This window comes from Strix aluco, chromosome 11 (genome assembly GCF_031877795.1).
Source record: "Strix aluco isolate bStrAlu1 chromosome 11, bStrAlu1.hap1, whole genome shotgun sequence".
NCBI classification, from domain to species: Eukaryota; Metazoa; Chordata; class Aves; order Strigiformes; family Strigidae; genus Strix; species Strix aluco.
In genome coordinates, this window is record NC_133941.1 from 120,870 (window position 1) to 141,331 (window position 20,462).

Sequence of the window (20,462 nt, forward strand, 5' to 3'; positions counted from 1 at the left end):
GCTCGGCACTGGTGAGGCCACACTGGGAGTGCTGTGTCCGGTGCTGGGCTCCCCAGTACAAGAGAGACAGGGACATACTGGAGAGACCACGCAGGTGATGAAGGGACTGGAGCACCTCACAGCTGAGGAGAGGCTGAGAGAGCTGTGACTGTTCAGCCTGGAGAAGGGAAGGCTCAGGGGGGATCTCATCAATGGGTATAAATACCCAAAGGGAGGGTACAAAGATGGAGCCAGGCTCTTCTCGGTGGTGCCCAGTGACAGCACCAGGGGCAGTGGGCACAACCTGGAACACAGGGGGTTCTCTCAAACATCAGGAGACACTTCCTCCCTGTGAGGGTGACCGAGCGCTGGCGCAGGTTGCCCAGGGAGGTTGTGGAGTCTCCCTCCTTGGAGATATTCAGAAGCTGCTGGACACGGTCCTGGCCAGCTGGCTGTAGGTGGCCCTGCCTGAGCAGAGTGACTGGACCAGATGACCTTCAGAGGTCCCTTCCAACCTCAGCCGTTCTGTGATTCAGTGATCAATGGAAATTAAACTGCTTTAGAAGAACTTCAGTGCATGAAGTTGGCTGTGACTATTTCCCTAGTATTAGCGATGGACTCTTGTCATGATCAGTGGTTGCATCTCATTAATCTTGGTGATTCTATTATTTTAATAAAGCCATTTATTTTTCTGTTTTCAAATACTGAGTTTGAAGGTTCATCCAATAGTGGCAGTTGACCAACATCAAAAGCAACCTACATAGACTCTTGGAAAGTGCTAAAACACCTCCAGGTGATTTGCACAGGGTGCACAGCCACTTGTACTAAGATAAAAGACTTAATATGCAGTTATGGTAATTGGACATACCTGAAGGGTTTGCTCTGTGGGTGGGACCTTGCCCTGCATTAAAATTACTCTCCATATCATCCTTTTATAAGATTTCCTGAAATCTGTTGTGCCTCAGAAGTCATCTACCACCTATCCCTGCATCCTTGGTGTTTTCCTCTGGGTACCTGGCAGTGGGATTAGTGAAGACCAAGCGACATGTCCAGGGCACCTTCACGTGGTGACCAGTTCCTGGGCACAGTTCAAGTCTTCAGGAGCTAGGACTGACAGGAGACCACAAGAGTGTAGACATTTAAAATGGGTGAAAGGATGTGAATTCACTGGAGTAAAACACATGCTGAGTGTCAGGAAAGGTGTACTGCCCAGGAGCTCTGTGACAATATAGAACAGTCTCAGAAGTGAAGACCTGAGTGCACTGGAGTGACTAGAGAAGGGCAGGATGGAGAGGGTGGCACAAACATGCCTGTACCCATCCCATGTGCAAATGAGACCCACAACATTTTGGGACTTCTCTTCAAACCCAAGCCAGTGCCACTGGACTGCAGGCCTACTATAAATGAAGCCCATACAACAGTTCAGCAATATTGCAAGTTTTGGTACTGTATGAACCTTCAATAATGCCATTCATAATGATTACCAGACTAATATACTGAGGCATTCTTCCCAAATTATAATGTGTTCTTACATTAACATAATGCAGTCATTTATCAGAGAAAGAGTGAGAGAGAGGGAGAGAGAAAAGGAGGGAGGGACTTAATTTCATGTCTGCAGGGGCAAACAGTTACAAATTGCAGAAGGGCTGTGCAAGTAAGGAGAGAGACTGGCTAAACTATTAATAAGCCTCCTGAGCTCTTCCTGTATCTGCCTTGCTCTTGCTTTCACTTGTGCTGAGGCCCCTTTGTTGTTGTAGCTACACAGGTTTTCAGAAGTGCCGTGATGTTGCCCACACTGAAAAACTGCAGATAATAGAAAAACTAATAATAAATGAGAGAAGACAATGGTGAGGAACAGTGTTGCTGCTTGGCCCTTCGCCCAGCCATGGCAAATGCACCGGGCAGCTTGTGAGAGCTCCTTGATTCTGCACATGAGGGAAAAGCTGACAGCATAAAAGAAAGGCTGGCAGCCGCACCTGAATGGGAGACACAGAGCCCTGGGTGCAGCTTGAAAGCGAATGCAAATATGTAGGGAGTTTCCTTTCCACAATGAAATATGGGTCTGGTCAGTGGCCTTGGGAGTCTCTTTCTTCACTGCCCTCCCACTTCAATTAACCCATCTCTGCCCAGCCTCATGTCACTCGAGCATTGGCTTTGAAGCTTTGGACTTGTTCACAACTGGGATCCCCAAGTGGGAGATCAAAGAAAAATAAACTGATGAGGCAGAGTTGCTAAAGCAAATTAATAATGTTTTAGAGGAAATAAGAACTAAAGAAATCATATACACTGAGTAAGCCAGGCCCATGTTACGGACCGACCTGGCTGGCCAAGATGTCTGCTGGAAGACGTGGAGATGTCAGATTTTGTTTCTCAAGACAACAGACTTGCCCTGTTGGCTGAACGCTGGAACCTACCCCCGGAAATATAAAAGGCTTGAGGCTGCTGTGCTGTGTGAGATGTATGTAAGCTCACAGAATGATACTGTGGCCAAAAATATTAATGTGATCTTTGAATGTAAAAATACAGTGAAGTCAGGTAGGAATAGATGGGTGGTGCCACTGGTATACCTGGCACTTCTTTTGCCAGTGCTGGAATATTGAGTCTTATGTTGCAGTACCAAGAACAATACTAAAACTGGCTGGTAGTAAAAACTGGTGCTAACATGGTTAGTAAATTGGGTAATGCTAATGGATAATTGGATAAAGTTGAGAGATTTTAGAATGATTAAATGATATGAGGCATGACATAGTAAGACACCAAGGTCTTCACCTGTTTCATATAACAGACAAAATGAAGGGACAACCTGAATACAGCCTGTGAGTACCTGCACAGTAACAAAATTTGAAGACTGCCTTCAATTCTGCAGACAAAGGTTTAACAAGATCCAGTATCTAGAATTTGGAGCTAGGCATATTCAGATCAGCAATAAAAGACACCTTTCTAAGGCAAAGGGCAGGCACCATCTGGAGAACCTATCTCTAGTCATGCTTTGTGGAGGTTTTCAAATCACTGGCAATTTTAATTTTAAAAAAGGATTTATTTTTCTAAAAGAAAATGCTGGGAAGCCACTGGCCTGTATCACACACCGGATCCGTTACTCTTATCACATGGCTTTCTCTGGCTTTCTGGAGCTGAAAAGAACTCAAGGATTCTAGGCTCTGAATCCCTTGTGCTTTAATTGATGTAATTGGTATTACAATTATACTTTTCTCATCTTTTTGATGTTTTCCCAGAAAACCCATTGTTACAATATCTAACTTCCATTTTTAACGAGCACTGAGATGTTAGTAGGATTTTATTACATCCCTTTTGGAGGGTGAATAGTGAGGAACAAAGCAGTTCCAGTTGCAACTAAGTATGAACTTTTTCCTCCAAACTGAGCCAGAACATTGATCCTTTGCAGAAACTTTAACAAGTTAACTTCCCACTGCTCCTTTCAGATCCTTCTACTTGCCTTAATGGTTTCTGCTGAACCTGGCAGCAAAAAAACAAAGCTTGAGAAATCTTGCTTTCCAAGCCTATCAGGTCTGCAGGGACTCCCTGCTCCTGACTAGTTATCTCTGGACAATATGGATTTGTTATGTCTAAGCAGCAACGGGTGTCTGGAATCCCACCAGTGAGCCAGTCTGTTCCTTCTCTCTGCAGTGCCTACACGGAGCCCTACAAGGTGTGCCCAGTCTCTGTGATACCGATGGAGGTCATCACATCAGATGAGGAACACAAGAGTTCAGAAGATGAGGAGAGCAGCCCGGGTGATCCCAGCCTCATCAACAAGGTAAAAGAGCTGAAAACAGGGAATGCAGGAAACCCAGAGAGGGAGAAACAATTTGCAGAAGAACCTGGATTCTCAACTCTCTCTGCTCTTTGCCTGGTGTCAGAGCCATCAATCCTTTGCTCCGCCAGTGCACTAGCAACATTTTAACCCCTGTAGCATGTTGGCAAAGCCAAAGAACTGCAGTCCTAAGATGGACAGTGGAGGCAACACAGCCAGCAGGAAAGGCCTCACTTGAATGTCAGGATAAATGTCTCACTCAGAAGAAGGATTTAGCTGCAATCTTGAAAATTTTAAAACTACGCTGGATAAAACAATGACAAATACATTACTGGGACTAGTTCTGCATTGGCTGGGAGATGGAGTACATTATCTAATAGGTCTCTGCCATCTCAAAATTCTCTCATCATAGGAAAATATACTCATGTTTGGGTTTATTTTACTGACTTCTGATGAATAAAACAGCTCTTAAACAAAATACGGAGAAGACCATGGAAATGTGACAGCTTAAGACCATACAAGGCTGTTTTAACCTCCAGTAAGCTGACTAACAGTGCAGTTGTTAAAGAAATGGCATCGAGCCATTTTAGGCAGAAATTTATCTTTGTTTTTCACAGAATTTTTTTTTGGTGTGTGTTCTTAAAACCTAATATGAGCCTAGCAATCTAACATTGTGTCTCTGAGTACAAGTACTCAACGCGTAGCTCATTTGGTATGCATGCAACAAATGGGTATGTTCTTCTGAAGCCTTCCAATTTGAGCCCCAGGAGCTAAGGCTGCGTAGGAAGACAGCAAATCCTGATTCCCTACACCTCTCTCTGCCATTCATTCTGGCCTGGTCTCTCAGGGTCAGCACAGCTATGTGGCTTCCTGATTGTAGATGGCTTGTGTCTGGTCACAGGCATGTGTCAGAGCCTGCAAAAGTCTGTGCAGGTGCCCCTTTGAAACCCAACGATGGCTGAGTAAGGGTCCGTTCTGTCAAGGAGAAGCACAGATCAGATCTCTTCGGGCATTTCCAGAATGTGAAGCTTTGTTTAGGTGCAGGTGTAGAGAGAGGGGAGCAGAATTTTTCCCTTACCAGGATACCAGTTCTTGAGAAACAGAAAAAGAAATTGCAAGCATAATGACAGTGAAGGGCAAATGAAATTGCTGTTGCTCTAATCTCTGAGGGATAATAGCCTCCTTTGATCTCCCTGTATGCTGTGTCACTTTTTAGGTCTACCCTGGGGGGTGCTGAGCTCTTGTCTCTCACACTCTGGTACCAGTGGAGAAGACTGTGGTTTGATCTCCTTGCTGACCTGAAACAAATGAAACAGTTGCAAGCAACCTTGTATTTCTTCCTCTGAGATTCATGACTTTTTTTGGTTGTTTGTTTTCATGTGGTTTTGAAAAGGGAAAAGCCTTTAAATTTCTGACATTCCCTCTTAAATGAAAAATATTTTTCCTTTCAGTTCTATTAGTTAGCTGACAAACCACTAGCATTTATAGATAGCACACTAGTGTATGCTCTAAGCTGGTCAGGTTTCTCAGCATCTCTTAGTTGTGATGCCAGTGGAGAAATGACTTGAATTAAACTGTGACTTGAGTGCACAAGGGAAACGCATGCAGTCACTATGCACTTGGAAGCAAATTCAAGGCTGCTAAAACCAATTTTATTGCCATTTTTGTAGAGTTTTACTCAAGACACTAGGAAATTATGGTTTTCTAAATGTCTCCCTTATTGCATCTCAAGCGTTTTAATTTTTCTGTTGTGCTGGGGTAACCACATTGTGTAGCTGTCACAGAAGGTGGCGGCACTTAGAGAACAACCATGTGCTTCAGAGTCTAACTGGAGGTATCCCTCCCACTCTTCAGGTGAAATGTCTACATGTGCCTGATAGAGAATATCAGAACAGGTCTGGTTCTTTGGTTGGCCTTTGCTTCCCAAGCTAATTGTCAGCAAGGATCACAGTACACAGCACCAGAATTCCACAAGCTCCTGGGGAGCTGTCTTAAAGCATCTCCATCTGAGTAGAGCCATATTTCCAAGCTGGCTGATGAATTAGTGCACGTGGCTATTTACCCTGCCAAGAAGCAGGTCAGGAAAGTAGACATTATCTGTTATAATTCCGGCTGTAGGAAGATTAGCCACTCTGCAATCCATTGGGCTCTAGCTACAGACTCTAAAAAGAGGTTGGAGCAGCAGTAATTTCATCCCTGGATGAGCCATTTGCTTAGTAAGCCAGGTCAGGGGGCAGTGCTTGTATGTGGGACCGAGAAGAGATCTAGAGATGAGAAGTGGCACTAAGACACCTTCGAGCTTCTTTGTTCTTGTAGCCTCCCCACGGCAGGCATCGCTGCGGACAGACTGGGGGGTTCCTGGGTCCATCCTGTCAAACCCTGAGGGTCCCAGCTGTCCCCAGGACACTGTCTGTTAAAGGAGATGCCTGATCTGGGCATCCAGAGGCCACCCAGCATCAGGGCTCTTGCCTCAGCACCACTGCTGCAGGATCTGCAAAGCAATAAAGCAATAATCAAAAGATGGCCAGGGAAGACCCCATCTCCTAGGGGCAACAGTCAATGCAGTGTTCTGACATGAAGGATGCACTATATTTAACTTGTCTTTCACCCATGCCAGCCACAGAATAATAGTGATGCGGGAATCTTTCAAGGTCTCATGCAGCCCACTCTGCAGATTCTCTGTCAGAGACAAGGGCTTCCAGTTCACTGTAATTAAGAGTGAACAGGATAAATTCCATCTGCCCACAGCTCTTGTCTCAGAAAGCACTGGTGTCTTTACAGAGGACTGGTTTTCCTACTGTGCTGCTCCCGCCTCCTTTTATTGCCTTCTCACGCACATCTTCTGGGTGCTGAGGGAACATGGGCTGCTCTGTCAAAACCCATCTCTGCAATGACAAAGTGCAAAGCACTTGTCCAGCTCCCTGATGAAGTGATGTACCCCTTGCAGCAAAATCCTCAGGACAATACAGAGTGGCTGTACAACACAACAGAGTTCAGAAGCACCATCGCCTGGGGAGAACTGGCAGAGACATGTTGGTCTGGATGCCAAAAATAGTACCATGGATTTCAAAATGAGCTAATCTTGTTAAAACAACTGTTTGGGGCTGGCCTATTAAGAGCTGAATTTGGATTTTAAAAAACACATACACACACACAAATCTGGGGTTTGTTGGTTTGATCTCTGTTTTTCTCCTTCTCAGGGAGAAAGGCACGAAATAGCCTGGGTGATAAAATCTCCTCCCTGTATTCAGATACATGATTTTCATTTGCATTGAGCTGGATCCTACCTGCTGCCTTTCACTGTCATGAATGAATTCCTGTACCAAAGTGCAAGCAGCATGCTTTGGTTTTTCTCACCTGCTTTCTTCTAGTCTGTTTGCTGGATAATCATCGCAAGGGTTCCAGTTTGCAGCAGAATTTTTTCCTCCGATGTTTCTTTTTAAGGCTCATTTTTAAAAGTAAATATGATTTTAAAAATTAGCTTTGTACACACATTTCCTGGTATTGTTTCAACAGCTTGTATCCTCTGAATCCCTGCTCTCCTGGAGACCAGATTCACAAGAGTGTGGAGAAATTTTTAGGGCCTGCTAGAACCCTTGTTCTGTAAACAATTTGAATCATAGTCAATAATATATGTTGAGGTATTTTTTAAATTATCAGCTTTATTTTAAAGAGCAAGCAAAGAGGGGCTTTCATCTCTATTGTGTTACAGGAATTTTTATTACTAAAAACCTATTTGGAATGGGGCAGGTATAAAAATGTAGAACAGGAGGTGGGTTTTAAATTTTTGCCTTTATTCCACTGGGAGTACCTCAGACCCTGAGAAGCTGAGCATTTGTCATCAGAAGTCACCTGGTGGTTTTGATTCTTCTGTGTAAGACTAACAGTGAAAATTTATTTTTTTCTGGTTAAATAAGAACTTTATTTCCTTCTCTTCAGTCTGCTGGCATATGATAACAATCTAGAGAACTCAGAGGCAGGGAATGCTGTAAGTTTTCTTAACCTTTGTGACTCTACTTGGTTATATTATAAAAAGCAATGCCTTTCACTTACACTAATAATGGAGATTCACTCTTTTTTTTCCTCCTGCTAAGCTAATTTAGAAGAGCTCCTGGACCATCCCTCATTCATGTGTCTTTTATATATGTTCATTTAATTAAATCCCTCCCAATTTATCATAAGGTGACACATGACTTTTCTGTACTGGGCTGTCAAGGTTACATGATGGCATCTGGGCTACAGAAAAAAAATTGAAATTAGGGATTCCAGTTAGGAACAAAAAACTTGTATCAAACAAAATAAGGACTTTATCTCCTACTGCTGAACCTTCACTCACTAGACAAATGCTCAAAGTCCAGGATATAGAACTCCAGATTTTTCCTCTCATCATTGAGCTGGATTCAAACCTGAACTTCATGATTGTTTTTTACTGCTAAAAACAGATAAATCCATCTTGGACCCATCCAGCTAACAAGCACAGAAGGAACTAAAGGGGAAATGAGCTTAAAAGTTCAGATCTGACTAGACACCAACTTCAAACTGAGTTCCCTTTGGCAGAACTTAGTTTTTGTAGCAGTCAAAATTTCCAGTTTTCAAAAGATCAGAAATAGAGCCAATATAATCTTGAAGGTCTACTTTTGAGAAGCTCAGGTCCATGGTTTGAAATGGATTAAAATCAACACATGCTGGTAGGTTCTGCCTATTGCTGGTTATGATCTGAGTTTTTTAATTGCCTCAGTAGTTTGAGGAAGATGCTGCATATGCTGGATCATCAGCTAGCCCTCCACAGCTTGTGCCTCTCACTTTAGTGTCAGAATCTTCAAGCAAGAGTCTTCAGACAGTTCCTTTCCTGTAGGTACTTTTTAAGACTGGATCTTCTGACTAGTTGATCCCTTTTGTCACTAACATCCTACAACCTCCAATTGTTATGAAACTGAAGGGAGCCCCAAGACAATTCTTTTACCACACCTAACCCTCTGTCTGGCCGAAGGACCCAGCAGGGAGGAGTGATTTTTATGCTAGATCCAGAGAAGAAAAAAACCCATCTGATGCAGATTAGATATCAGACTTGCAGGCAAGGCAGAAAGCTAGGTGCTAGCCTTTTGGTTCATTATGGGAACATCAAGCCTTTCAAGGGATTCACTGAGATCATAGTATCAGGAATGCATCTGCCTTCCTACCACTACATTAACAGCTCTACTTGGGAAAGTAGCTTGGGCTTGGGGAAAGGCAAACACCTGTGGGACAAACCACAGCAGGGAGATGCAGCAGAGGCCCCATGGTGGTGTGAAAATTTTCTGAAGATGAAGCACAGGTTCTGTGCTTCTGTGTTCTGTGGGGATGGGTAAGGGGCAGGAACCCATCCGCCAATTTAAGAATTAATTTTTCCAGCATCTTGCAGAGAGCCATGCAGATGGTCCTGGAACAACACTATAAAACACGTTGCCTTGGACTGGGCTTCAGGAGCTATTTCCATCACACTGCTTAATCCAGACTGTGTCACACACATGCTAAAGATATGCTGATCAAACAAAGTAACAGGCTTAAAAATAACCCAAATAGTCAACGGAAGGCATTTAGACTGTGATCAATTGCACAATTTGCACCACAGTAATAAGAGGCTGAGTCTTCCTTTACAGGGTGCCTTTGGAAGGAGAAAGCAGTGGTGGGGTAAACAGAGTGCTAGGAATATTGTAGCAACATCAGCTATTTTAAGAATTCTGTTATAGTTAGGAATGACATATAGCAAACCCTACATTAATCCACTAGGCAAAGGAACAATTAAAAATGCTCTCTTAAACCGGTCTGTAAACACAGGAGGGAGTTTGATCTGAAGAGGATCTCAAAAGCGTAATAAGAATGTGATTAATCTGGGTGAATACCTGTAAGAATTTTAGTCTATAAAGCACTCAGGAAATAAATTTATACAAATCCTAGGACAAGTAATAAAGTCATCGCTGGAACATAAAGACATTTCTTTCATCCAGAACACAGATCTGCTTGCCTGATAACTGTATGGGAAGTCCAAAAGTAAACCAATCTGTACGCAAATACTGTTGAGTTTAGCCTAAAACCAGTAATATGTTACAAGGAACTGTATACAGCCAGCACATGAGAGATGTGACCTTACCCTGGTGGCAAAACGTGAAAGTCTGTAGTGAGGTGAATAGCACGTAACCAGAGCAAAATGCTGTAAAAGAAAGGGAATTCAGACCAGATGTAGCTGGACTTTATGCCAGTGAAAACCCAAACCATTCTGGCTAGTCATTTAGGACTTTAGGTTTAATGTATCTAATCCTAGCCAGACTGGAGGGGTGCTCATTACCATTATTCATTCTTCATACAGAAGTGGTCCCTAATGCTGTACTTGCGAGAAGGCAGCACTGGAGATAAGATGCTCTGCCCTTCTTCCAGGTATCAAAATAAAAGGCGGTGGACAAAAAGGGGGCCAGCAACCCAGCATAGCAGATGGAGGGGACCTGCACCCCACACAAAGAGGGAACACTAAGCTTAGCCACAAAGCTCCCACAACAAGCAGCGCAGCTGCTGTTTCATGGCAGCAGTACATAAAGCAGTACATAAAACTGCCTTTGCTGTTCCTTATCCATTTCCACTGGGTGGGCTTGGTTTCCAGACTCCATTAATCATTCTGTTTTGCAAACCTTTAACCTTCACATATTAAAACACACACACACACATGCACACACAGAGAACTGAAACGTGCTGGAGTTGGGAATGACAGATTTGTGTGCCTTGAGGTAGCACCTAATTCAGATCCCTTTCAAGGGAGACAGCTCTTGATTTATATAATTACACAGATTCCCCAGGAGAACTGCAATCTAGCTCTTCAAGGAGGAGCCTTGGAGACAGGAGATGTGGACTGCTTTTCCTTCTCTCTCACTGATTCACAGAGCCAGCCTGAAAAAGTCACTTGTTCTTGTAATGCCTCAGTTTACTGCTGGCACCACTGTGACATCACTGTGAACTGCTACATAGTTCATAATAATTACAAAAGGGGCATTATGAAGTCACTCAGCTCAGAGGCTGAAGCTTGCAAACTGCTGTCAGTCTCTGATTGTGACAGTAGCGCTCTTGTGCTGGGTACCATCCAGCTACACTGCACCTACCCTGAAGAGTCTGTGAAATAACACACATAGGAAAATGCACAAAGAGATGCAGTTTGTCGTGTCAGCATGGCAAGCCAGTGGCACACTCAAGAATGGAGCTGCTGCTTCTACGTCTTGACTAGTTACCCTGCTTTTGAAATGCAGAGGGTTACTGCCCGAGTACTCCAGATGAGTGGCTTGCACAGCACTAATGCTTCAGGTTTAGCGAACTGTTCTATGATCTACTTGTGCTGCTCTTAGGCCACACAACCCTGTTCCAGCCCCATGGAGGCAGATTCACCCCCAGCCCCACAATTTTTTAAGCTGGATCAGGACACTAATCCGGTTCCGATCAAGGTCCTGTGAATGGCTGGGTCAGCACAACTGAGTGACTGGCACTGCCACCAAAGTACCATCCGATGAGGGCATGCCTTGTTAGGGCCCACCTCAGATGCCTTGGCATTGCTCAGAACAAAGCCAGAGCATATAAATGACTCCGTGTGGAGACCTCATCCCCACATTAGTGGGATCACTACCACACAGAGAAGGGAATCCTGCAACACTGAAGTGCCACATTAGCACATTCAGCATGGGCCATCAGCCACCTTTCTCCACTGTTTACTACTTGCCCCTTCTCAGCCCAAATGTTTGTTCTATCAGAAGGCACAAAAGGGACATGGAACCTAAAGTTTCTCAGTTTGAACTACCTAAAACTAGTACTTAACTTCAGCTGTGGTCACTCATGCTCTCTGTAAAGAGCTGCAGGCTTTTAGATCTTCATTGTTCTAAACAAAAGCTTTCTGGTGGTGGTAAGCTTCATTATACATTGGGAAACATCAGCTGTTGGAGAAGGAGAAACTCTGAGTAAGTCACAAGTCACCTCTAGGTCTTAGTTTTCCATCAGTACACTTGGTATCCATTTGTAGGAGGCCTGTAGGGTTTAGTTTGTTAGCCAATGGAGAGATGATTGCACAGTATCACCTTTGCTTCAGCTGAGCTATAGCTCTGTACAACCTCCTAACCTGGTTAAAGTGATTTTATGACCTTCCTGGCACCAGCATGTTTTTCAGAGTGGAGAGAATGGAGAGATATTTCAGTTATATACTGCAATTTTATATTGTATATTGCAAGCATTTTATTAAGCATTTGGTTTGGGGGAGGGTGGGTTGATGAGGCTAGGAGACAAGACTCAGAGAAGCAGAAAGCCAAGGGTCCCCACATGGCTGCGTGGCCTCCACCTGATAAGCAGAGGCGTGCAGTGAGACCTGGGGGAAGTGGGAAGGAACCATACCGCAGGGCTGGGCACAGGACCGGCTGCAGCGAGTAAAGATTACTAAAAAGGTGGCAGCTTGGCAGTGTTGTAATCATCACTTAGACTTTTGTTTCAGAAACTTGATGCTTGAGGGACCTGCACCCCCTCTATCCCCTATTCCCAGAAGTCTGTCTCCGGACACTGTCGTCAATCTCAGAGTTCATTTCCTGGTCAAACAAACAGCAATTAAATAACACAAGACAGGCAACGCCTAGAGACACCGTCTCAAACTCGCTCTAGACAGGCCATGAGACAGCGGGGTCCCTGTGTTTTGCCTCCTGGCTAAGAGATATTAATCATAAGAGGAATTACAGAGTGTGACACTGTGTGCATGCAAAGGGAACGCAGTCCTGGCCTGCTGGGGAAATGCACGCTGTTTCTCGGCACTGAGGAGCCAGGCTTGTCCGCAGAGGATGTGCTGGCAGCCAGCGTTTGGCCAGGTGCCCCAGGAAGAAACGTGCCCCCTTTCACTTGCTCTGCTATACCTGCACAGAAAGAATGAGAGAAAACTAAAACTCTGTGTTCGTACAGCAGTTGGGACAACCAGGAGAGGCACATCATGATCTTCAAGAGGCGTTCACAAAGTGGAAGGAGGGTTAAAGGGGCAATCAATATTTGCTCCCAGCAGGAAAGTGAAACTAAGGAAAAAATGTAAGATCTTTCTAGTGCACTCTATTAAATAAAGTGTAGGGCAGTTCTCCAAAAGTAGGTGATTCAAAGCATACATACGGTAATTTCTTACCATAAGGATGAGTCATGAAAGAGGAGCAAAATACCCTAATTAACCACCTGCACCTCAGAGCCATACAGTTTCTTTCACAGTTTCCTGACTTCTGAGATGCCCAACAGTTAAGCAGATGCCACTGAGATTTCAAAGTGTTGTCTGATGGAGTACTGACCTGTTTGCGGAGATATTTATGGCCATTTAGCTTAGACATTTTGCTTACCATGCAATAAAGCCCTTTGCCCCATTTGCTTCCACAGGTCTCACAGCAGTCAGAACAGTTTGGAATATGACCATTTCAATAAAGATCTCGCTTTTCCATGTAATTAACAGTACTAAGCACATGGTATAAGCCTCAACAGCCATGAAGCTAGCCTATTCAAAGCTAAGCACTTTCTGCTTCTCTGACAAATTTTGGACCTGTAAAAATCAACAGAAAATTTCTCTCTTTCTTCAATAAGAACACGTTTTTTCCAACTTGTCATCTGCCCTAGCAGCTATTATATTGTACTATATTACTAGTATTTGAATTGCAGAAACACCCTGTCTTGGGAAAGACTCCAGGATGCCAGACACTGAACAACAAAGAATAAAAGCCTGGTCACTATTTTTACTAAAGGAATATGTCAGTTCAAAGTGCTCTCCAACACTCTTTACTCCTTGGAATGAGACATCTCTTAAATTGTTTCTGGTTTTTGCTGTCTACAGAAAGAAGGCCAGTCCAGAGCTTACCTCATTGCCCAGGAGCTGATGTCTTCAGAAAAAGTGTGAGTTCATTGTTACAACCTATCCGTTGCTCTCCTAAAACTGAAGCTACGCAATCCACCCTTCAGCATTGGTTTGACAGCAATTAATAAAAGTTTGCCTCTTTTCCCAGATACGTGGAGATGCTCCAGCTGTTACGTATGGTAAGTAAATAATTTTAATCACTGAAACCCAATTGCCCTTTTACTTAGCTGCAATTTAGAAGACATAAAAGCACTGAAGGGCCAGTAGTCAATTTGGGGAGGAATGTCTTACTGTGAACCATTGCAAAGGAATATATGTCTGCCACTAATCTGCTCTTGCTACAGATCCTCAAATCTAGTATTTGTCATTCACATGGAAAAGTGTTGGCCAACAGTCCTTGCTGGGGCTCTGAGTCTGGTGTGTAAGATGCAGAATAAGCCTCGTGCAGAGAAGGAGATGGTGATAAACAGGGGTAAACTTTCTCTCTTCAGAGAGAGACAGGAGCAGAGCTATGAAGCATGGGGATTTGATTTGAATGGATTCAGTCTGCTTCCTTTTAAGCTTCTTTTTTCTGATAATGCAGTATCAGTAACATCCAGCGTGGCCTGGATATTCGCACTGTGACACAGGCAGTCATCATGGGCAAAACACAGACTCTGGTGTCAGGAACTCATGAGGGAATACACACAAAGAATCACTTGCAGTGCCTGATAGAGAGCTCTTGCATGGTATGAACCCACTGGTGGCTTTGTCCCAGATGACTTTGTGCCCATTAGCAGAGCTGCCGCTGCTTCCCGGGACACTGGTACACAGCTTAGGTAGCCTTGCTCTCAACATTGTTCTTGGCTGTTAGTTGCAAGGCAGTAGGGAATAGCAGCCACCACACAAAGCATCCCCACTGCTGCTTGGAAAAAAATTCCCCCAGAAGGCAAAAAGTAGCCTCAGGTTGTCCTTGAAGAACACCCCAAACCCTCACAGTGGACAGGAACTCTTAATGGAGATAAAAGTAATGAGGTCAGCATCATACTGCTGCCTGCTCATTGTGCCTCTCAAGCAAGCTGCCAAAGCTTAAGAGCCTTCTCAGGCTTGGGCAACAGAAGCAGGAGAGCAGCCTTGAATGTGACAAAACATCTTGCAGACAATGGCATGTCAACAAAGCAGAAACTGCCAAGCTGGTCAGCTGGGAACCAAACACTTTAAGGGACTTGGCTGCTTAGCTAGAGTCTACTGATATTTTGATAAATTGGTGATAACCTGCCTAGCCATTTGCCTCATCCATCCTGTCTTTCCTCTGGTTTCCGCACAGCCAGACACATTCTTTGACACTAGTGAGACACATTGTCCCCTGAGGAAGTCAAGGTGGTTTCTTCACCTGTGGCTATACAGGGCTTCTGTGTACACCTGTGGAGTACAGGCCTTCTGATCATGAGGGATACCCACAGAACTCCTTACTGAGATTAACATTGCCAAAAGTATCACCAAGAAAAACAAAGAAAAGCCTCTGCCAGCTTCTAAATCAAAACAGAAGAGAAATATACTCACAGGAAATTACCATGCACAGACAGTATTAGCCACTCTGCATCTTCATTAGATGCATTCAATTAAAACATGCTTAATGTATTTAATTTTCCATTTCCAAGTACATTTGTACTTTATGGACAGCATGTAAATGCAGGCTGAACCAAGTGCATGTACAATGCACTATATTTAGTGGAGGTGTCTAGGAGAGGCCTCTCCTTTACATTATATCCTAGCATTTTCCATATAGCTCTAGGAGATAGAAGTGGCTCACTAACATCGCCTGAAAAGTCTTCAATATATAGATCCAAATCTTGCAATGTGCTTCAGTGCCTGTAGCCCCTGCATGGATGGCTGCACACCCTCATGGCAGCGATACCATCATGTTACTGCCTGGCTGCCTTGCCTGTGCTGTTGCTGGGCCAGGAAAGGGATGCTTCAGGGCTTCCCCAGTCCCTTCAGGACTTATTTTGCCCTTTTCTCCTTCCTCTGGTAAACCCCTGTGTGGAGAATTTGGCTCCGAGGCTATGTGTGTAAATGAATAGTTCATGCATTTTCACAATAATCCTATTTTCTGCCTGTACAAATCATTTGGAAGGAACAGGAAATGTCATTTTTGCTCTCTTTTCCAAGCTGACAACTTTAATGTGGGACGGTGATTCTGGGTTATATCTTTGCTAAATTTTTTTAGTTTAGAAACACTTATGGATGCAAGTGCATGCTGCTCCCCTCCAGCTGGATGGAGTCCAAACTGTTGGTAATCTCTAATAAAAAGAATCTTCATAAAAATTACAGCTCATAGGTTCGTTAGGGAAAAACTCTGCTGCAGTGCTCCAGAGCTGGTTCAAAGATATGAGGGAAGGAAAACAGAGAGTTTTCCCGGCTTGACCCAGAAATGTAACTACTCCCTGCTCTCCTGTTGGGGAACTCAAGACACTTTCTAAGCAGAAATGTTTATTACAGAAAATAAGTAATATTACCTGGAGCTTGGTCTGCGAGTCCTGGAATTAAGGTTTTACGGCATGAAGGAAATTGGCTCTGTTTTAATCTTACTTAATCATTAGGTTTGGATCATCTGATTAATTTACTAGGGAAAAGATACCAGTAACAGCACTCTCATGACTGGGGAAGTTCTTTTCTTTCTGTCAGTGACCAATTTTAAATGGAAGTGCTTGTTTGGTTTTTATAAACATTTCAGTCCTGTAACGGAATATTCCACTGAATCCTATTTTGCTGGAATTTTCTTTCTCTGCCTGCTCATCCCACTGGGGTAGAGGGATCTTATGAGTGTTTTGCATATGCTCATTATTTCCTTAATTATGAAAGTTGGAGCACCAAAAGAGGAGTTGAAATTTCAAATTAAAATAAGAGATGAGCCTAAAGGAAACCCTTGAATGAATGCATTGGTTTGCAAAGTTAAGCCACTTATAGGTTGTGAATGTCAGAATCACTGTAACTATGCACTCTTCACTTCCCCTGTCTCAGTTCCCATTGTCTCAAGTTAGAAAGTTCAGGAAGTTCTGCATCAATTTTAGGGTGAGATTTAGGGTGCAAAATTTTGATTAAGAATTTTCTTCTGCAGTGGAAAACTACCCTTCTTGCCCTAGCACCAAATGCATACACTCCTTTGGGGGCTACTGGAGGCTTTTTTCAGCAGAGTCAACAAGCAGGTTTCTCAGATAACATTTAATCGCTTCTATGAGTTGGCTAAGTGGTGAGGATGTATGAATGGCACCTGGGTTAGAGACTGAGGCAGAAGGGATGAGCAACCCGTCTGTTTTCACACTTGACTACTAGTTCAGGCACTCCTTAGTTTAGAAGAGACCAAAACTCTTTATGGGAACAGGATCAGAGTGTTAATTTCTGTTTTATCAGGTGCCTATAGCCCTAGCATACCCCATCTCTACTGCTGTAGGCTGATGACTGTATGATAGCTACCTACTGTAGTGGCATTCAGAAATAATCTGCAGGTTTCTCTGTTGCAATCATGTTCAATCTAGAAAGCCGCAGTCCCAGCACTGTTACCTTTCCCACCCCAAATACTGTTGGATCTTTATATTCACCCGTTGTCCAGTGTATTATTTTGGAAATCTAGAGAAGCTACTACCAATTTTACATGTAAGTCCCTCAGACTACAGGGGTGTTATTGCCTGAGACTTTTAAATACTATCACAGTGCAAAAAGTTACAATGAACTAATTACTCCTTGTTGCAAATTTGAATAGCATTAGGAATAGTCACATCAGTAAAAAACTGTGCTTTGCTGTGCACTCACTGTTAACACAGGTCCCACTGGCAGATGTCACAAGCAACCACCAGCGGCCACCAAGTCACCAAACTGCCCTCAAGGTACAACACCCCATTCCAGGCCAGTTAGGACCAAAGGCTTCCTCAACAACGTATCTCAGCTCAGGCAAACGTTTCTCTCTGTTCCCCATCACCAACCTTCTCAAGAAAACAGTTTCTAAATGCTCATCTTCAAGTCTCAAGTCTCATCTCATATAAACCCACATGTTGGTAAGAAAGGCAAGGAACTAAACCACACCCTAGCTGCTTTCAGAAAGGAAGAAAAGGCTTTTCTTAAGCCTGCAGCCAGAGCAGTTTCCCATCTCATTTCCAGGCTTGGCTGGAGCTGCTATCCATTCATCATAACAGAATCTGTTTGGCCTTTCAGCAGAGACTTTAATAAATTGATTGATTGCCAAAACGATGACATTTCCATACACCCACTCTGCTATTGAACTAAGAGTGGAAACATTGTGTTAGCTCACAAACTTGGTATCAAGTTGGTGTGGTAGTAGAGATAATAATCTAAAAGGTTAGCTGTTATTTGCCCTACTCAAAGGTAATGTAATTCTCTGGAGCAGGGAGTTAAGAACTCATTCTGGACCGAGTAGATGGGACTGGCAGGGCCTTGCAGTCCAAGTTCCTGATGTCTTGGTACTCACAATTTAGTTCTCCAAAGTTGATTAGTCTTTGCATTTCCCTCAGGATCATTTAATCCTCAAACTTCATCATTCTTTTATCTTATTGTTCTTGCCCAGTAATGCAGGCTGCACTTGTCATCTTTTCCTTAGTGCTTGCTCCTGAACAAAAATGCTGCAGGTTGATTTCTCAGCCCGATGTTTCACACATCACCTTCGAGGACCAAGAGTCTCGTTTGTTTGCTTCCCTTTAGCCAGTCTGTTTCAAATGACTTTACTAGATGTACACAAATCAAACTTACTGTGACTCAGACTCCCTCAGGATTCCAGTCTGTATGGGATCAAGCATTTGCTTGATAGTGTACCACGACCACATTTATTTTGTCTTTGGCTTTTGTACATAAAATCACCTTTTTTGTGTATAAAACCCTTTGAAGTCATTATTACTTCCCTCTGAGGCATTTACTGAATTAAGGTACCTAAAAGGACAGCTCTGCACTGAAAAAAACCAGCCCCAGCACCTCTCTGTTTAAAGAAAGTTGATCTTACTTCCTGGTTTGCATTTTCCTTATAACAATGGGTCACAATTCTTAGAAACACAAAGACCCAGATTTATGCTTCCTCAGCATTTGAAGATATGGATATGAATATGACGTGAATAGATATAACGTGTTGGTTCTCCAGTCTTTGGAGCAGTTTGGGATCCAACCCTGCACTGGGCATCCCAAGGCTTCTGACTGCAAAATAAATCTTTGGAAATAAAAAAGAGCAAAAGTCATTTTAGTCCTCAAGACACTAACTCAAAGGTACCTAAATGCAGATTATCATGATGTCAGGCCCACTGGTTAAACTCTACTTTCAGAATTCTTGTGGGCAGCACATTCTCAAGAACAAAAATTAAACATCTGATTTAGGAGCCACTATTACATGTTAGACAAAGCAGAACCCCATCTTTCTAATTATTTACACTTCCAGTGAATGATTGGCTGAGCCTTTTTTACTACCGTGAATTTCTTGGATGATGTTCAAAGTTCTGTTGGACCAATCAAGACATTACTTTCCTAATTAAATGCTTTAGTGAATGAAACATGATGGCTAAATGAAGAGCTAGCTGGCTGTTAGACCCTCTGAACCTCTTATAAAAGCCTAAAGATGCACCGTCACAAATGAATAGCCTGCCCTCACTAACAGTAGGCTGTTTTCTTTTCTTATTTATTTATTCATTGTTGTCTTCATTGGCAGTGGGAAAGTTGAGCCAAAATAGCTTTCAGATAATCTGTGTATCTCTTAAAAGGAGAGGGAAGTCACACTAGCACATTTGGCATCAGGACAGTTCCCTGATAACAGACCCCAACGATACAGTATTCGCAATGCATACTCCACCGCTTGCCAGTTCTGAAACTCATTTGCAGTGTTTTGGATGAATGAGTGTATTTGACTGCATGTGAGTGTGTGTTGAGGTCAGGGTTCCTGACCTAGACTGTACCCTGCAGTGGCTGGATAAGAGACTAATTGTGTCTGCTGCGACAGTATTTTCTGCTGCTCTTCTGGCATTGTTTCTGCTGAGCTCAGTAATGAGAAATTTGGGAAGATCACTGCTCAGTGCAGATCAAGGGTCACTCACTCTGCTACAGGAGATGTGCCACTTTTTAATTCAGGGGTGCCACTTTCACTTTCATTGTTAGGAGAGAGGCTGCTGGCAGTAATGAAGATGATACCTGCGGGAACCACCCCGGGCTCAGACTCGGCTCTCAGCACACCGTACAGCATCTCATGCCTGCATTCAGCTTTAATGTGGAGACTCTTCTGCCCCTCTGAAGTACTCACTCTCCCCTCAGGTGTAATGCCTAGATGTCCCAAAGAGCCTTGGATCCTGCAATATGCAGTATCTCTTGAATCCACCTTCCTTTCAGAATTTGTGGTTGTAAAAGCCTGCACCATTTTATGCAATCAGTGTAGACTCCAGTCGTATAAGTTTTGGGCTGCATTAAGATTTCCTGTTGTCCTCCCTGGCCCACTCACAAAGGGTCAAATATGTTTACTTCCCAATATTATCAGTTCATTAAATTATCAGCTTGACTTGGGAAGCAATTACAATTCTAGATATACATGCAAAATTATTTTTGGATGCATGGATGTTTCATTATTTACTAAAAAGTATCAAAGTCTGGATGCCAGGTGGAAGTTGTGATGTGAACAAGGTAAATATGCTGTGTGCAGAGGTGACTTGTGCAACTGAAGTGCCAGGACCCTCACCAGGACTGAGGCAGAAAAATGGCCATGGTTTTCCACTAATGCATCTGCTCTGTAAACTCCCTTTTTAGTTTTTTTACTCAGCTCTGTTCCCTAATGGAAACTCACATATCTCCCCAAACAGAATTCTCCTTGAAAACTGCAGA

General features: G+C 43.4%; 1 protein-coding gene across 4 annotated transcripts in view; it reads left to right on the plus strand.

The window, feature by feature from the left end:
- FGD5 (FYVE, RhoGEF and PH domain containing 5) overlaps nt 1-20,462 on the plus strand; it is a 106,151-nt gene that overhangs the window by 37,524 nt on the left and 48,165 nt on the right. For all 4 annotated transcript variants that reach the window (XM_074835884.1, XM_074835881.1, XM_074835882.1 and 1 more), the window contains exons 3-5: nt 3,625-3,754; nt 13,602-13,660; nt 13,771-13,801. In XM_074835884.1, coding sequence (XP_074691985.1) covers nt 3,625-3,754; nt 13,602-13,660; nt 13,771-13,801 — 220 coding nt within the window. The remainder of the gene's footprint in view (nt 1-3,624; nt 3,755-13,601; nt 13,661-13,770; nt 13,802-20,462) is intronic.